Source organism: Betta splendens, chromosome 9 (genome assembly GCF_900634795.4).
Source record: "Betta splendens chromosome 9, fBetSpl5.4, whole genome shotgun sequence".
NCBI classification, from domain to species: domain Eukaryota; kingdom Metazoa; phylum Chordata; class Actinopteri; order Anabantiformes; family Osphronemidae; genus Betta; species Betta splendens.
The window spans coordinates 27,808,449-27,823,061 of NC_040889.2; the positions used below are offsets into that span (position 1 = coordinate 27,808,449).

General features: G+C 44.8%; 3 protein-coding genes and 1 long non-coding RNA gene across 8 annotated transcripts; 2 read left to right on the plus strand and 2 right to left on the minus strand.

The window, feature by feature from the left end:
* Window positions 1–678: 678 nt before the first annotated feature.
* LOC129604595 (uncharacterized) lies at window positions 679–3,018 on the plus strand. The gene is made up of 3 exons (XM_055511719.1): window positions 679–1,769; window positions 1,869–2,002; window positions 2,509–3,018. The coding sequence occupies exons 1-3, from the start codon at window positions 1,754–1,756 to the stop codon at window positions 2,962–2,964; spliced, it is 606 nt and encodes a 201-aa protein (XP_055367694.1). The 5' UTR covers window positions 679–1,753; the 3' UTR covers window positions 2,965–3,018.
* Window positions 3,019–3,600: 582 nt separating this feature from the next.
* spring1 (SREBF pathway regulator in golgi 1) lies at window positions 3,601–6,460 on the minus strand. 2 transcript variants are annotated; one of them, XM_029160597.2, is made up of 6 exons: window positions 6,332–6,460; window positions 5,768–5,872; window positions 5,107–5,263; window positions 4,850–5,001; window positions 4,498–4,611; window positions 3,601–4,057 (listed from the first exon to the last, which is right to left on the minus strand). In XM_029160597.2, exons 1-6 carry the CDS (start codon window positions 6,458–6,460, stop codon window positions 3,974–3,976), a joined length of 741 nt encoding a protein of 246 aa, XP_029016430.1. In that variant the 3' UTR covers window positions 3,601–3,973. The 2 variants fall into 2 exon arrangements, with proteins under 2 accessions (XP_029016430.1, XP_029016431.1); XM_029160598.2 differs by lacking the exon at window positions 6,332–6,460 and adding an exon at window positions 6,183–6,292.
* On the plus strand, window positions 6,324–12,677 carry rnft2 (ring finger protein, transmembrane 2). 4 transcript variants are annotated; one of them, XM_029160593.3, is made up of 10 exons: window positions 6,324–6,464; window positions 6,579–6,656; window positions 6,954–7,468; window positions 7,556–7,632; window positions 7,716–7,816; window positions 8,130–8,283; window positions 10,687–10,836; window positions 11,410–11,475; window positions 11,633–11,734; window positions 11,816–12,677. In XM_029160593.3, exons 2-10 carry the CDS (start codon window positions 6,610–6,612, stop codon window positions 11,948–11,950), a joined length of 1,347 nt encoding a protein of 448 aa, XP_029016426.1. In that variant the 5' UTR covers window positions 6,324–6,464; window positions 6,579–6,609; the 3' UTR covers window positions 11,951–12,677. The 4 variants fall into 4 exon arrangements, with proteins under 4 accessions (XP_029016426.1, XP_029016428.1, XP_029016427.1 ...); XM_029160595.3 differs by having other exon boundaries at window positions 6,407–6,464; window positions 7,048–7,468; XM_029160594.2 differs by lacking the exon at window positions 6,324–6,464 and having other exon boundaries at window positions 6,954–6,997; window positions 7,105–7,468.
* On the minus strand, window positions 12,671–14,488 carry LOC121202429 (uncharacterized). Its single transcript, XR_005898017.2, has 2 exons — window positions 13,866–14,488; window positions 12,671–13,516 (listed from the first exon to the last, which is right to left on the minus strand). It is a non-coding gene; the product is annotated as an uncharacterized LOC121202429 (long non-coding RNA).
* Window positions 14,489–14,613: the final 125 nt, after the last annotated feature.

Below are 14,613 nucleotides of genomic sequence, written 5' to 3' on the forward strand. Positions count from 1 at the left end.
CCTGCTGCACTGACTTCGATAGCCTTAAGTCTGTTACAGTTCTAATGGAAAGAGAGGCAAATGAGCTGCTGAAAAACTATTCGGATGTAAGTACTGATAAATGTTAGAACCAAATCTTTACTTCAGCACCTTTAAATGTGTTATTAAAAATCTGTAGTTTATCTATTAAACCGTAAGCAAGGGTGATAGAATAGGTTTCTTTTTTGCTAATAATAACCTTGTTTCACTTACTTTTTCTCACAGATACACCAACTTCAAGATTATAATGGTTCTATTCAAAACGATGTTCCTGAATCCACAATCACTGGTGCCACTCCACAAAATAAACTGCAGAGCATCTACAATAACAATAAACTTTTTCAGTTTCACCTTGAAAAGGTAATGGAATACGACGAGCGCTATTGGAACAACGTGACGCTGAGCACTCTGTTGCGCATGAAGAACAGGCTGTGGCACCACCAGGGTCATCTAAAGCAGGTGGACCCTGGGGCGTCTCTGCAGTCACCAACAGCACCGCCGATTCCGTCTCTCACTGACAGCTTCAAAATAAAAATATATGGGTGGAGCGTCCTCTACAGGCTACACGAATGGTCTCAAGCAGTGAAGCAGACCCTGGAGTCAAATCTGTTATTCTGTGTAACAGCCAGATTAACTACTGTGGCAGCTGGGTCATAATGTTCTCTCTATTCATTTAGCAGAAACAAAGCCTGAAAAGAAAAGACATGCTCCCTGTGAATGAATGGTAGCAATAACTGGACTGAACCAGTCCCTACAGGACCTCGTGAGGTTTTCTTCAGCTGCTCTGTTGAGGCCAAAGCTACACTGATGTCTGGTCTCCGATTATTTACTGTTATCATTACCTATGCATTATAAAATATGAATTTATTCTATGCTTAACAAATTGTGTTGTATAGATTACAGTGGAATTATTAATATATTTATTTATTAATATAATCTTATTTATTCTATTTATACCATGTAATGCTGTTTACTTGTTTAAATCTTTTAAAGACGTGTTACAACTGTTAGACTTGTGTTTGTGTCTGTGCTGACAGACAGAGTGTGTGATGTCAGCTGGAACTGTGATGGTTTTGATTATTATTTTTATGTGACGTCATTCACAGTGGGAGTATTTGTGTGACCATATTTACCATATGTTGCATTAGTTATAAAATATTTTCCCTTACACATTTATTGCATAAATTGTGAACATTTTCTATGAATTAAAAAAACACAAATCTTCAAATGTTGCATTTGCTCATTATTACAATAACAGAAGTTAAACCTGGGTTCAATATTTCCTAAGAAATGCAACAAGCAAACTAAACCTTAAAGATGTAAAGGTTGATATGAACGGAAATGGGTGAGTTGTGGTTTGAGTCTACGCATTAATGAAGAAAGATCAAAGAAGATAGGTTTAGGTCTTAAAGCAGAAAGATCTTAAGGCACAAGCCGAATAAGGAATTGACGTAAAGAGAGTTGTTCAGCAGAATTAAGTGTTAAATCAGAACGGATGAGATGAGAAAAGGATGAGGTGTGTTGTTTACCGTGTCCAATAGACAGACTAAATATGCATGTTTATTCTGAAAGAAATGAGACATGAGCAGATATTGAAGATCATGCAGATGTGATTCATCATTTCATGTGCACTGTGTGTGCAGTCTTTACTTGCCTTACTTGAGAAAGAGGAAGTGATGCACAAACATAAGGATGCCCGATTACAGACAACTGCAGAATCTGGTCTGTCACCAGAATGGCACATAGAGCAGGTACAGAATGAAGCATGTGGCTCATTATTGAATTAATGGGGACAAGGCAGAATTTTAACTTTCTGACTTTAAAATGTAAAATTTCTGTGAACATTTGAGTTTTTGCAGGTTTTCTGGACATGATGTGTGTTTGCATGGTGATGCTGTTGCCAAGTGCGGATGCAGCTTCATGCCAAGCGAAGGAGCTGACGGACGGCACCAGAAGCATGGTGAATGAGAGCCTGGTAAAGTTCGTAAGTACCACAAAAGAAACGCTGTGATGACAATCAGCCATCATCATGGAAACGCCTGCTGGTCAGTGTCTGTTCGATGGACTTTCACCATCACACTCTGTATTTTTAGTAGCAGAACGATGAGCAAAGAGTTAATCAGGAAGTGTGAATTATGTTAATGTTAGACCTGCATATTGTTATTTACTGTACCTATAAATTACGTGAACATATGTGTGAAATCATGAAATCGTGGTGTAATGCAGGCAGGAAGCTACTGCTGCAGAAGGAGGCGGTGAACGGATTCTGACGAGCTGCAGTTACTTAAAGTTTACTGATTGTGGCTTGTGGAAGATTTTTGATGCAATTTATCTATGACAATAATAAAAATGATTCATCAGTGTTGGCACATTAAGAAACAATTTCAAAGCCACAACACATTTTGCATCTACCTGCATGTGTGTGTGAGATCATATTACTTGAGCCTTGTGGCTGTGATATTTCATGTGAGTGCTGTTCTGCTCTTCCAGGATGAAGCCAATGGGAAGCACCTCGGCACGTGGTCCCCGGGTTTCCCTGAACTCCAGGTCCACAGGAACTCGCCTGTCGTCCAGTCCAAAGTCCAGTGTAGTCTCATCTTCATGGCTCAAGGCCTTGGCAAAGTCCTGGAGGACCAGAGGAGCAACCTGAATCCATTGGACGTTTCCCTTCACAAGGAACTGAAGAATGCCATCGCCAGGATCAACATGCTGGCAAACTGTCTGAAGAGTGTTTATGGAGGGGAATGTTCCTCCCCACCTCCTCCCCCCACCATGCCCCGGGACACATTTGAGAGGAAGCAGTGGAGCCACACTCTGTTGAAGACATCCACGGTCTATCTGGAGTGGCTGCACCGCACGCTAAAGGTCTACAAAGGGACAAATAACACAGACAGTGCTCAGTCGAGGCATCAGGGCTACAGGGAGGGGAGTGAATACCTCCTGTAGTTCCAGCTCAGTTTCAGATGCATGCATTTTATGTCCATGTTTATGTCCATTAAAGATTTGATAACATCAAATAATTGCAACTGTGACTTTGTGGATTTTGTTAATTTCTTGAGACAAGATGTAATTTTATCTTTTGCCAAAACTCCTAACTACATCCTGCATCGTATCAGAAACACCGTTGTTCCGTTAAACATGATCATTTGCAGTAATTGTCATTGGTCCTGTGAGACAGTAATTAATCAACTTGCCAAGGAGCCAAGTGAGAAGGCAGTTTAAATCATTTTCTAATTACGACAGTTTGTTTTCCCGGCCTTCATAATGATTGATTGTTCTGCTCTGGGCATCTTTCCCCTGTGAGACGGCCACGGTGCCTGAGGCAGAGCGACAACCAAGATCACCTGCACAGTGAAATGTGTGGACAGATGGACAGAGCATCACAGCAATACAGTAACAATGATGAATGTGTAGCCACATCCTCCCCTAATTAACCCATCAGTTCATTTTCTATTACAGGTTTTGTTCTGTGTTTGTTTTGTCAAACTTAAATGAGTTATAATTAAAAAAAACATTTCTGAATAGCAAAGATTCTAATAAGGACAATCTTAAAGGCATTGATCATAAAAAACACAAGTTAAATGATTTCACAGTCACTTTTATTAAATATTTGTTTCATATGCATGCACTATACACAGAGGTGATGCTGTTGCAAAATGTCCAAAAAAATCCTTCTATTAAAATGAAAACCTATTTCATGTCCCTGTTTCGAGTCCTGGTGATGAGCTGCCTGTAATGAAGACCTGACAATCATCACTGATGAATGGAGGAAGCGTTCTATGCACTTATGAAGTGTAAACAATTAAAACACGTACAGAGTTTGTCCATTGCTGAGGTCGTGATCTCATTGCTTTATGTAGCGAAATTTGCCCATGACTGCAGAATATGCATTTCCCCTTCTCACGGTACAAACAACACGTTGTAATAGTCCACTGTTCCTGGTAGTCCCCTCCTCTCATACTGGAAGGAGCTCTGGAGGACTTTCTCCGTAGCAGTACTTTGCCTGGGGGTTGCGGTAGGTGTTCTCATGCTGGACGCTCTGATTGAGAAGGGATAAGAACCTATTTAGCAGTTTTGGGGGATGTTGTGTGAATGAAGCTTCTTTTGTGCCCAAACCAAAATGTTGCAAAAGTGATGAGTTGTTAAATAATGAACTTTTTTCAAATGCAAAATTACAATTAAAAAGCATTTATTTTTCTGAAAAACATTAATTGCAAAGTAAGGAATTAATAATGAGGACAGAATGAGTCAGAGGCAGTGCAGTTTGAGTGTGGACAAAACTATAACTGTGACCTGTCCGGAATTCAGGTATGATTTAATGGCGAGAATGTATTTGACAAAGCTTTAGTGAGTCATTCTGTATGATGCAATAGTAATAGGCTCCCATGTGTCTAAACAGATTTCCTATATACTGGTTTACTGGTTGTGTGAGATTTGCTGACAAAGACAGTTTAGATTCCCATTTGTCTCTGAACATACTTGTGAAGACGTTCTGCACTTGGCCAGGCACAGCTCAAAATGATCCTCCACAGCAGTGAAGAGATTCTGGAAGCCTTCAGCTGCACGATTCAGGAAGCGCTCAAGTAGAGCTTGCTAAAAAGGTAAGAAAGAGAACATGTGTAAAACACTCCAGCGCAGATTTCCATCTGGTCTTTCTGTACTTTTCCTCTTCTGGTGATCACTGCCAAGTGTCAATGACAGTATCAAGATTAAATTTGCTGAGAAAAGTTGTGATGCTGAATATCAACAGAATCTACGCACACAGAAGCATCACAACATACAGTTCGAGCCGAGACTAATGTTCGAAACAAACAAAAACCCCACAAATCACCTTATCAGGCTGAAGGCAGCAAGACACACAATACTCGTAGATGCTACAGCAGCCGTTGGCCAGGCAGCTTTTACAGATGTACTGTCTAGTGCTGGGGGCGTTGACATTACAGCAGCTGTTGACCAGCAAGTCTTTTCTCTCACAGACATAACCTGTAAAACATTAACACACATATGGATTAAAGCTACAGAAACAGAAAAGCCCTATTCCTCTGTCGTGTCATCGTCACTTCAATGAAAAATGTCTGCACCCCTCACCAAGTTCGTCCGTGAGCAGCGTCTTCCCCTGGATGGAGTTTCTGCATTGAGTCATCTGTCGGCTGCTGTTGCCCAGGTTAAACCGGACTTTCCAGGGGATGCGATGGTCTGAATCTCTGACCTCTAACAGTGTGCGGTCCCGTATGGGACGCTCTTCCTGCAAAAATGAGTACAGCTCAGCCAGCTGGACATATAATGATATGATTTTTATTATAATCAAGTATAGTTTTATTTGCAAATTTCAAGTGAAAATTTAAATCTTTGGGGTTTTGGATGGAAACAAGACAAAGCAACGTTTGCTCACATTTACCTGGCTCTTCAATGCCAGTAACAGATTTACAAAAATGTATAAAAGTATATGTATAAAAAGCTGTTCCTCTGATATAGATCACCTTACCGAGAACTGTGAATCACAAAATGAGTCCGTTTTAGAACGAAACAAGGTTAGGAGGATACTGCTTATGATAGGGTTGGTTCCTTAATTAATGAACGGAAAATAATGATATAGATGTTTACCCGGAAATGTACACAAAATACCACGAATTGCTGGAGTGATTAGTGATAATTAGGAACGTATGGGCTAGTTAACCCAGCAGATAGACTCATATTGACTACATATGCAGGGTTAGATGACAGCCTACTTCATCACGAGTCTCTGTACCTGTTTCAGTGTGCTGGTGAGGAAGTAGATGAGAGACAGTCCGAAGACTACGCCCAGCACCCAGCGTTTTCTCAGTAACCGCCGCAACACCATCATACACCATTCCTTTATGCAGCAAAAGGTGACAATGACCCAAACTGAGTATCACAAGGCTAATGCAACGGCAGCTCAATTGCGGACGCAGACGCGTTAGCTAACCCATTTTGTAGCTCTAAACAAGTAGCTGATACAAATATGAAATATGCCTCTAAAGCAGTTAGCAAACTAGCTGTGATTGATCACACGAGCCCGCTTTGTTAGCCAGGCGGCTAGCTGCCGTTAGCGTTAGCTTTCTGAGCAACACTGATGGCGCGGGTGCAGTATGGCAGAGTTTCGCATCCTTTGAAGAAAACTATTTGCAAAAGTCCGCCGTTACGTCTCAAAAGCAGCAGCAGCGGCGGAGTTTATTCCATTGTTGGTGACCTAAGTGACATCCACCACTAGCATAATACATTTCCAACACGGATGTGGTTTGGTACGAAGGAGGGGGCTGATTGGTGGATAGGCTCATCGATGACGTCATACCGGAAGTTCTTCTGGCAGTGAGCTGGACCGTCGGAGCGGCAGCATCTTGAGCATCCTTTGTAGCGTCGTTACTCCAGCTGACCGTGCAGTAACTATGACAAAAGCTGCAGGGCGGTTCGCTGGGCACATTCAGGTAATGTACTCTACGTTATTAAGCGCGCATGACGCAGAAAGGCGGGGTTTCTTATCAGAAAAGCGGTGGCCTCTGTCACTTAGCCACACACTGTTTGTTGATTTGCCATTTCAGGGCTGGGCCATGTGGTGATGAGCGCTATGCCATGCAGAGGAGACACAGCAGCAACACGGATGGCATGCCCTCTGAAAGGTGAGCTCTGCTTTAGCAAGAGCTGCACCATGCACCTTACAGTAGCTGGACAATGTGGATCCAGTCTGAGCAGTCATAATGTAAGACGAGGTGATGAGGATACAAGGATTCACGGCGCACAGGCCTTATCTAAACCAATGTACCCCTGGGATGCATGCAAGCCAGGTGTCAGAGCTAACCCATAGGCTCCTCTGGCAAATCTACTGCAAGTAGATGTCGCATATTAAAGTCCTAGGAGGCCCCCCATCCTTATTTATATATGAACTGACTCAGTCTTTGCTGCATTTATTCTCCCAGGAGCCGAAGCCAAACTCTGGGGTCGGAGAGCAGCCTAGATGAAGGTGGTGTGTTTGATTGCCTGAAGCCCGACTCACCTGCTTCACCCCAACAGATCTTCTCAGGCCTCGTGGGTGTCCCCTCTGGCTCAGTCTCCTCTGCCCAATTCCAGGCAGCTGGCTTGGTCCTAGGCTCTCCCCCTGAAGTGTTCATCCAGATGACTGCATCCGCCAGAGAAGACGGGGGCCCCCACCGCACAGAGGGTGGCCCCTTCCTCCCTCGACCGCCTCAGCATCACCACCACCATCACCACCACTTCCACCACCAGCCGCTGCAGCACAGGACCTCCTCTCTGCTGCAGCAGGCCACCACGGCAGCTGGCTCCGAGAGGCACAGCTCCAGGGAGGAAGCCCAGGAGGACCAGTCCACGCCAGCCCCAGCCCTGTCCGAGCTGAAGGCAGTGGTCACGTGGCTGCAGAGAGGCTTTCCCTTCATCCTCATTCTGCTGGCGAAAGTCTGCTTTCAGCATAAGCTAGGTACAGCGCCTTGAGGAGCAATAGTGTGTAAAACCTACAGTATTTACCAGCCTGTCAATGGGTATAAGAGCTGCCTCTCCCCACCAGGTATCGCTGTGTGTGTAGGGATGGTCAGCACATTCGCCTATGCCAATTCCACATTTAGGCACCAAGTCTCACTACGGGTAAACAACTCACAATGACACATTTCCTCCAGAAACGCCAGCATCGTTAGTTAGAAATGAATTGTGTCTCTTTGTGTTTCCAGGAGGATCGATCTGTGTTTGCCGCTCTGTGGATCGTCATGTTTTGTTCAGGGAACATAGTGTATATCTACTATACGTTCAGTCATGAGGAGCTGCACAACAGGTAGCATAAAAGCGAGCCAGTCGTGGCTGGTGTCTTCCCTCGTCAGCCGTCATATGTTTTGCAATTACTTTATGTAGCTAGGTTTCCCCATTTGTTGTGTTGTGTACAGCATTTTATTTGTACTTCCATTTCTTTAGGTAGACTATCCATTGTTGTCTGGCCTTATTATGTGAGTATTTAGTTCTTTTCATTCATTCCAAAAAGTTTCTTTCATTTTGTTAAACATTTTTCTTGCTTTGTTTTTTAATCATTCTTTCGTGCTAAGTGGAAACACTGGACTTTTCTTTAAGAAGTTCTCTGTGTCTTTTTCCAGCCTCATATTTTCCAAGCCCAACCTCAACAGCTTTGATTTCTTTGATCTGATCTGGGTTGTGGGGATCACCGACTTTGTCCTTAAGTACTTCACCATTGGCCTGAAATGCTTTGTCCTCTTCTTGCCCAAGATTCTTCTGGCCTTCAAATCCAGGGTAAGAAATACACATCGCGCCCTCTGATCTACGGATCATGTACGTCCTCTAAAGATGTTGACTTATCTGTAGTAGAAGTAGTATGAAAATCACAGCACTATATCAAATCTGAATTCAAAGCATAGATATTTTAAATATTTACATTTGGGGGGAAATATTTTATTATGCTAAAGGTTTAATTCCTAAAATGTATATAATATGAATTATTACTATAAATAATACAATATATCTAAATTACCATTCGCTAAATTGTAACTTGCTAAAGTGATTTGTTTCGCAACACTGACAATGTGTGACGGGAAATTGCGGAACTTCACGGCCCATCTCACGGCTAAAATAGAAAAGTCGACTTCTACCACTTCCTGATGAGTTTCTCCTGGGAGTGCTGACGGGTCAAAGGGCTTTTTTGCTTTTATAAGCTTTTAAATGTTCCTAGGTGACCTTGTGCATGTAGCAACACAATATGACTACACACACACACACACACACACACACACACACACACACACACACACACACACACACACGTGCACCACCGCATGCACAGACTGTTTTCCATACAGTTGCAGCCCACTTTGCTGGTACGGTACATGTTTGTGTGTTGAAGGGGGAGATATGAAGTATTAGGATTAAATTTTCCACTGATAAACAGACCTGGAGGCCTATCAGCCACTACAGCCAGCGACTGAGCTCATTCGCCCTCCAGAGGATTGCAGGGGTGAGGTCATCCGTCCCTGGAGCTGGACCATTACCTGCATCCTCCACTCTCTCATCCACACAAACAGACCAACTCCTGCATGTGCACGTACAGGAGTCAACAGCTGCACCGGGCCGTGTGTTGAGTTTCAGGGAGTGACATTGCTGCTTTTTACCGATCTGGTGCTTTTGTTCTTGCTAAAGAACGAAACCAAGTTTTAAAATTGCCCTGTCAGCTTCATAACTCTTTCGTCAGCCTTTGCTGCTGTAATGATCATGTCACATATGTCATACAGATGTCCCATGTATGTGGATACAATAGGAAGCACGCATTCAGACGATCGCTGGCGGCTTCATTTTAAGCTGAAACTTGTATCCACCACTTGCTTCAGAAAACGCACAGTTTGCAGAGAAGTACATTTTACCACTGCTGTCCGAGAGCCGAGACCGTTCTAAATTCTGTCTTTGCACTTTTAGTTTTGGCTTCAAGCAAGAAAAAGTGTTGTGCATCCCAATAATAAAACCTATTACAATCTACATTCATTGTAACTAAAGCTGTAAAATAATTGACTTTATTAAGTGGAGTAGGTGAAGCTGCAACACCTAAAGTGCAAAACATTTATTTTAATCATGATTGATTAATGGTTATGGCTATGAATCTTTTCCTAAACAGGGTTTATAAAGACCAACACCACTCGTTTATAAATGAAATGTGACGGAAGATGGAATGAAACACGTCAGTGAAGCCGTGTGGTAGATGCTGTGTTTGATTGACAGGTCACTTCTGGGTGGTTCACCTAAACCTTTCCAGTCTCTGAAGTCTCGAAGATAAAGATGTGCTGTTTACGTCTGGCGTGGACAAAGGGAGCAGACAAATGAATGAAACCTAATAAGCAGCCAGGGCCTGCAGTGGTGCTGCCGAACCACTGGCCCGCGTCCAAACTTTAAATGGGACAGTTTTCGCGTGGGCGTGATGGCCACTGTGGGATCCGTGGCGGAGGGGACAATAAGGAAGATGAATTAGCTGCGAGCAGAGGTCTTCCTCCACTTCCAGCCTGGCGTCTCGCGGCGCTTTATCCACACTCATCAATCTCTGTCAGCTCACGTCCAGGAAGCCGTTACCGCAGGCGTCATCGGGGAAGTTTGCCGTCGTTTCTCCCACCTTTCGTTTTTAACCCCCTGGACGTGCGTAGTGCACGTTCTGGCACTGGGGACTGGGTGTGAAAGTTGGTTTCTTGTGTGTGACTATGGAGGGCACGGAGGCGGCGCGCCCCCCGTGGGGCTGGGCCTAATGTGGGCGCTGGGTAGCAGGTGGAAGGAGGCGCTGCCAGTTTCCCTTGCAGTGTGGGGAAATTGCCTGTACTGCTGTGAAGCTGTGGAGATCTGGACGGCAGCCATGTTTGTGCTGGAGGCGTGCTGTTTTAAGCTTTTAATACCTCACTGCTCTCGAGCAGATACAAGAGTGCCCCGAAGCCGCCCAGCTCTTTCTGCTTCTTGCAGAGCCCCGAGAAGACGTCTTGTCTTTATTACTTTTTTGTGGGCAACTTTTTTAAGCTGTGAGCGGATCCGTCGTCAGCCTGGGATCAGTCTGCCTTTGCAAACCACAACATAATGAGCTCACGCGTTGAGCGTGTCCACGTGGACGCAGAGGTTCATTAAAGCCACCTCAGCTCTCACAGCGAGCTTTCTAATTATGTGTGTGTCCAGGGGAAGTTCTACCTGCTGATCGAGGAGCTGAGCCAGCTCTTCCGCGCCCTGGTGCCGATCCAGCTGTGGTACAAGTACATCATGGGAGAGGACCCCTCCAGTAGTTACTTCTTGGGAGCCACTCTCATCATCATCTACAGCCTCTGCAAGGTAACCGTCGGTGATTCTCACCTACATCACTACAGACGATCCCACCTACGTGTTCAAACAACATAAACAACACATTGTGTGTAAATGCCTTAGTCACAACAGGGAAAAACGGAAGGAAGTCGAATAATGAGTCATGCATGCAAAAAGCTGAAATAGTGAAACTGAGTGGGGTCAGGGTGAGAACGAGTGATTGTGGTGACTGCATCACAGTTTGTCTGGTCATATGGGTTGCTGTGTTTTGAAGGCACCACTCCGTGGCTGTAGCTATGGATGAAGATGGCCTTTTAGTTTAACAGGGCGGGCGGTTTCCTGGGTGTGGATGCGCAGCAGGTGTTTTCCGAGATCCGATCACGTTAGCGGTGTGTCATTAGTTCGCTCATGTTCATGATGGGAATCTACAGCTGTCACGATGGTGTGTCACATAGGAACTGAAGCTTTGAAAAAAGTGCTTAAGAGCCAAACATGGGAAGTGATGGACCAGACAGCTGTGGGTGGGGGGTGTCACTGTAGGCTATTGTGGGACAACAGGCTCATCTTTGTTTCCATGGAAACTGCTGTGCTTTTCGTTTGCAGTCGTTTGACCTGTGCGGACGTGTAGCAGCGGTGCGGAAGGCCTTGGCCGTGCTCTGCAGCTCCCAGGTGAGAGCTCGCTTGCCTCGCGTCTGTCACACACATGCACACACATGCACGCACATAGAGACACGCACACACACACACCTACCTTCAGCAGATGGTCGGCGTACACTAGTTGGGAGATTTTGGTCATTTAACAGTGACACCTCATTGTTTTATCCAGAGCTACGGCGTGCGGGCTGGCAGTCAGCAGTGCACTGAGGCCGGAGATGTCTGTGCTATTTGTCAGGCTGAGTTTAGAGACCCCATCGCTCTCCTCTGTCAGGTAAGAGAACCTGGCCGGGATCTGAAGGACCTGTGGTTTGAATTGTGGTTCAGGGATAACGCTCATGATGCTCCTCCGCAGCACGTCTTCTGCGAGGAGTGCCTGTGCCTGTGGTTCGACCGGGAGAGGACGTGTCCGCTGTGCCGCTCCACTGTTGTGGATTCGCTGCGATGCTGGAAGGACGGCACCACCTCAGCTCACTTCCAGATCTACTAAGCTCCGCCCACTTATCATCGGCACCCAGAAGGACACCACTGCTCTAGCATAAGTGCAGTAAAACCCCACAAGTAGTGATTTTGAGTTAAGAAACGGTACAACCCGGGGGTTGAGGTCACAGCCACACCCCAAATTCCCAGCCTGGAAACCTGAAGCTGTGTTGTAACAGTTACTATGCAGCGATGGGCCCCATTTTTACATAGACTTATAGATTTAGTTCGCGTTTGACTGGATACGTTTAATTTTACCCCTATTTCTTGCCATAATTCAGTGTGGTGATGTACATATTCATGGCCGTCACAGGTTTTTTATTTTGTTATTTTCTTTTGGCATGTCTGGATATTTATCCTACATGCCTTTATTTGATATGTTGCAGTTTTGCTGTTATTTAAAAATGTAGTTGCTACCTTTTTAAACAGAACAAATATCTCAGCGTAGGAAAATCAGTTTCAACTTGTGTATTCATCTGTCTGTGGTGAACCTTGTGATAGACTGGTGACCAGTTCAGAGTGCACCACCTGGGACTGGTTGCTGATATAATAATGAATGGATGTGGGTAAGTAAAAGGGTCCTTGTCTGTATCCAGTACTGTTAATTAGTTACTATCTAATGAACATGTGTTGGTGTGTGACTTTATGACTTTGTTACAAGTGCATATTGTTTTGATTTACTGATTTGAGATACAACTTTAATGCACTGGTAAGAATTAAAGCACTCAGCTCACTCATTATGTTTATTTTTATTTTTTTAACTACTAAAAGTCCATAAGAAATATGTAGGTAGTATAAATAGCACAGACCTTTATAAAAGACAGCTTCAGGTATTCTGCTCACATTAAGACCTTGTTTCTAGTCACAAACAGCATCAAGAGCATACACGTAGCATCCTATAGGTCCTGTATGTTTATATTAAAAGCACTTAACACTGACTCCATCTGATAATGCTAACGCACAGGACGATCTGTAGACCTCATCTAAACACTGTAGAAAACATCTATAAAACATTCATCCTCATTATTTACACATTTGCACACAGCTTAGCTTATGTAAAAACCTACAGTGCATTTAGAAGCTTTCAACAGGTGTCAGTGCTTGTTTTTGTTTCGGGCTTGTCGCTCCAACTGTGGCCTACTTGCACCAGAAGGTCTAATCGGTCTCACCGGTTTGATGCGTTCACACAATGGGCGGCGAGAATCAAAAGAAGTCCAATCCGTCAGCGTTTCCCTCCGCTGCACCAGGGGAGGATTACATCACCGCCCTGTAGCTGCGATGACAGACTCGGAGGGTCACGCAGGGGCAGGGCGCGCGGCTGACGGCGCACGGCCGCTGCTCCGGCGCGTCTGCGACTCATGGAGCTCGTCGTGCGTCCACGTCGGTCCCGAGTGGGTGTCCGTGACACATTCAACCTAGCCGGAGTCAAAGTTCTGACCTTTAAAGACCACGTCCGCCTCTTTTGTCATCGTGTTGCAGGATGCTTTCTCTCCTCTGGACCACATCCTCCTGCGTTCTTGGCTTTTCGTGCAAATAACCTGAGCCCTTTGATGGTGCAACGTCCTAAAGGCGCCGTCTGACACAAAACAAATAACAACGGGCAAGAGATAAAACGATCAACTCTAAAATGTCTGACTATCTATGTTCAACTCTTTACGTTTGATCTTTTTCAATTGCGAATTCAATTGTTTTCAAACTTCGCTTACCTGCGTCCTGTGTTTGTCGACATAAAAAGGTTAACCCTTGAGCCCATCATTTCAGGCAAAGTGTTGCGTTTTTTTTCTTTATTCAACATACTGAAGAGCAAAGAATGCGTTTACTTTTCTATGTCCCTTGCTTTTCCATATATTTTTTGATATCTTAATTATTCTTACTGCTCAGACCAGGGTCGACCTCACTCCCACGCATGTCCAGGTGACACTCACCTGTTGCCGCCTCGCGCCCTACAGGTGTCGCCTCGCGACGAACAGCACGAGCATAGTGAAGTGGATTGCAGTGCACAGGATGCTCTTGAAGTGCTCGCGCCCCGCCACAGCGCCCCGCTCTTCACAGCTGACGCCAGACTCCGCGTCCCCCGCCGTCCAGCCTTTCTCCAGCTGGTCTCCAATCCTCCGCAGGCGCGACGCGAGCAGCTGACACACGGAGCGCGGCGACGGTCGGCAGGAGCTGCAGGTGGAGTCGCCGGGCAGGAGCAAAGGCTGGTCTATCGGCAGCCAGCACATCTTCTCTGACTGAACAGTCAGTCTCGTGCTCTCTTGTTAAGTCTTGAGGATATATGACCCTCCTTCTCTCCTCTCATCAAACCTTAACTGTGTTTGCGCCCCCCTTTCTCTCTCGCTCTCTGCTGTATTATTCATTACAGTGTCACATGGTCTGGGGGTTTACATCATCTTTTTCCCAAAAGAGAGATGCAATGGTTAACTCTTGAAGCTCTTTTGTCTGGTCTTTTGTTATAGGCTCTTCTGGGACGCAATGTTACTGTTTTTTTTTTTTGAGTAAAATACACATTTTGTATTTTTTTAATTACCATCCTGCCTATCTGGGACACTAAACACTTCAATTTATATTTTTCTAACTGTAAAATATATAAAAGCATATAGCGTGCTTGAAAGCTGCTGCGTCTATAATAAAACTGCGGAATTAAAAGCTCGCGGAACTTTTACTCTGCAGCCC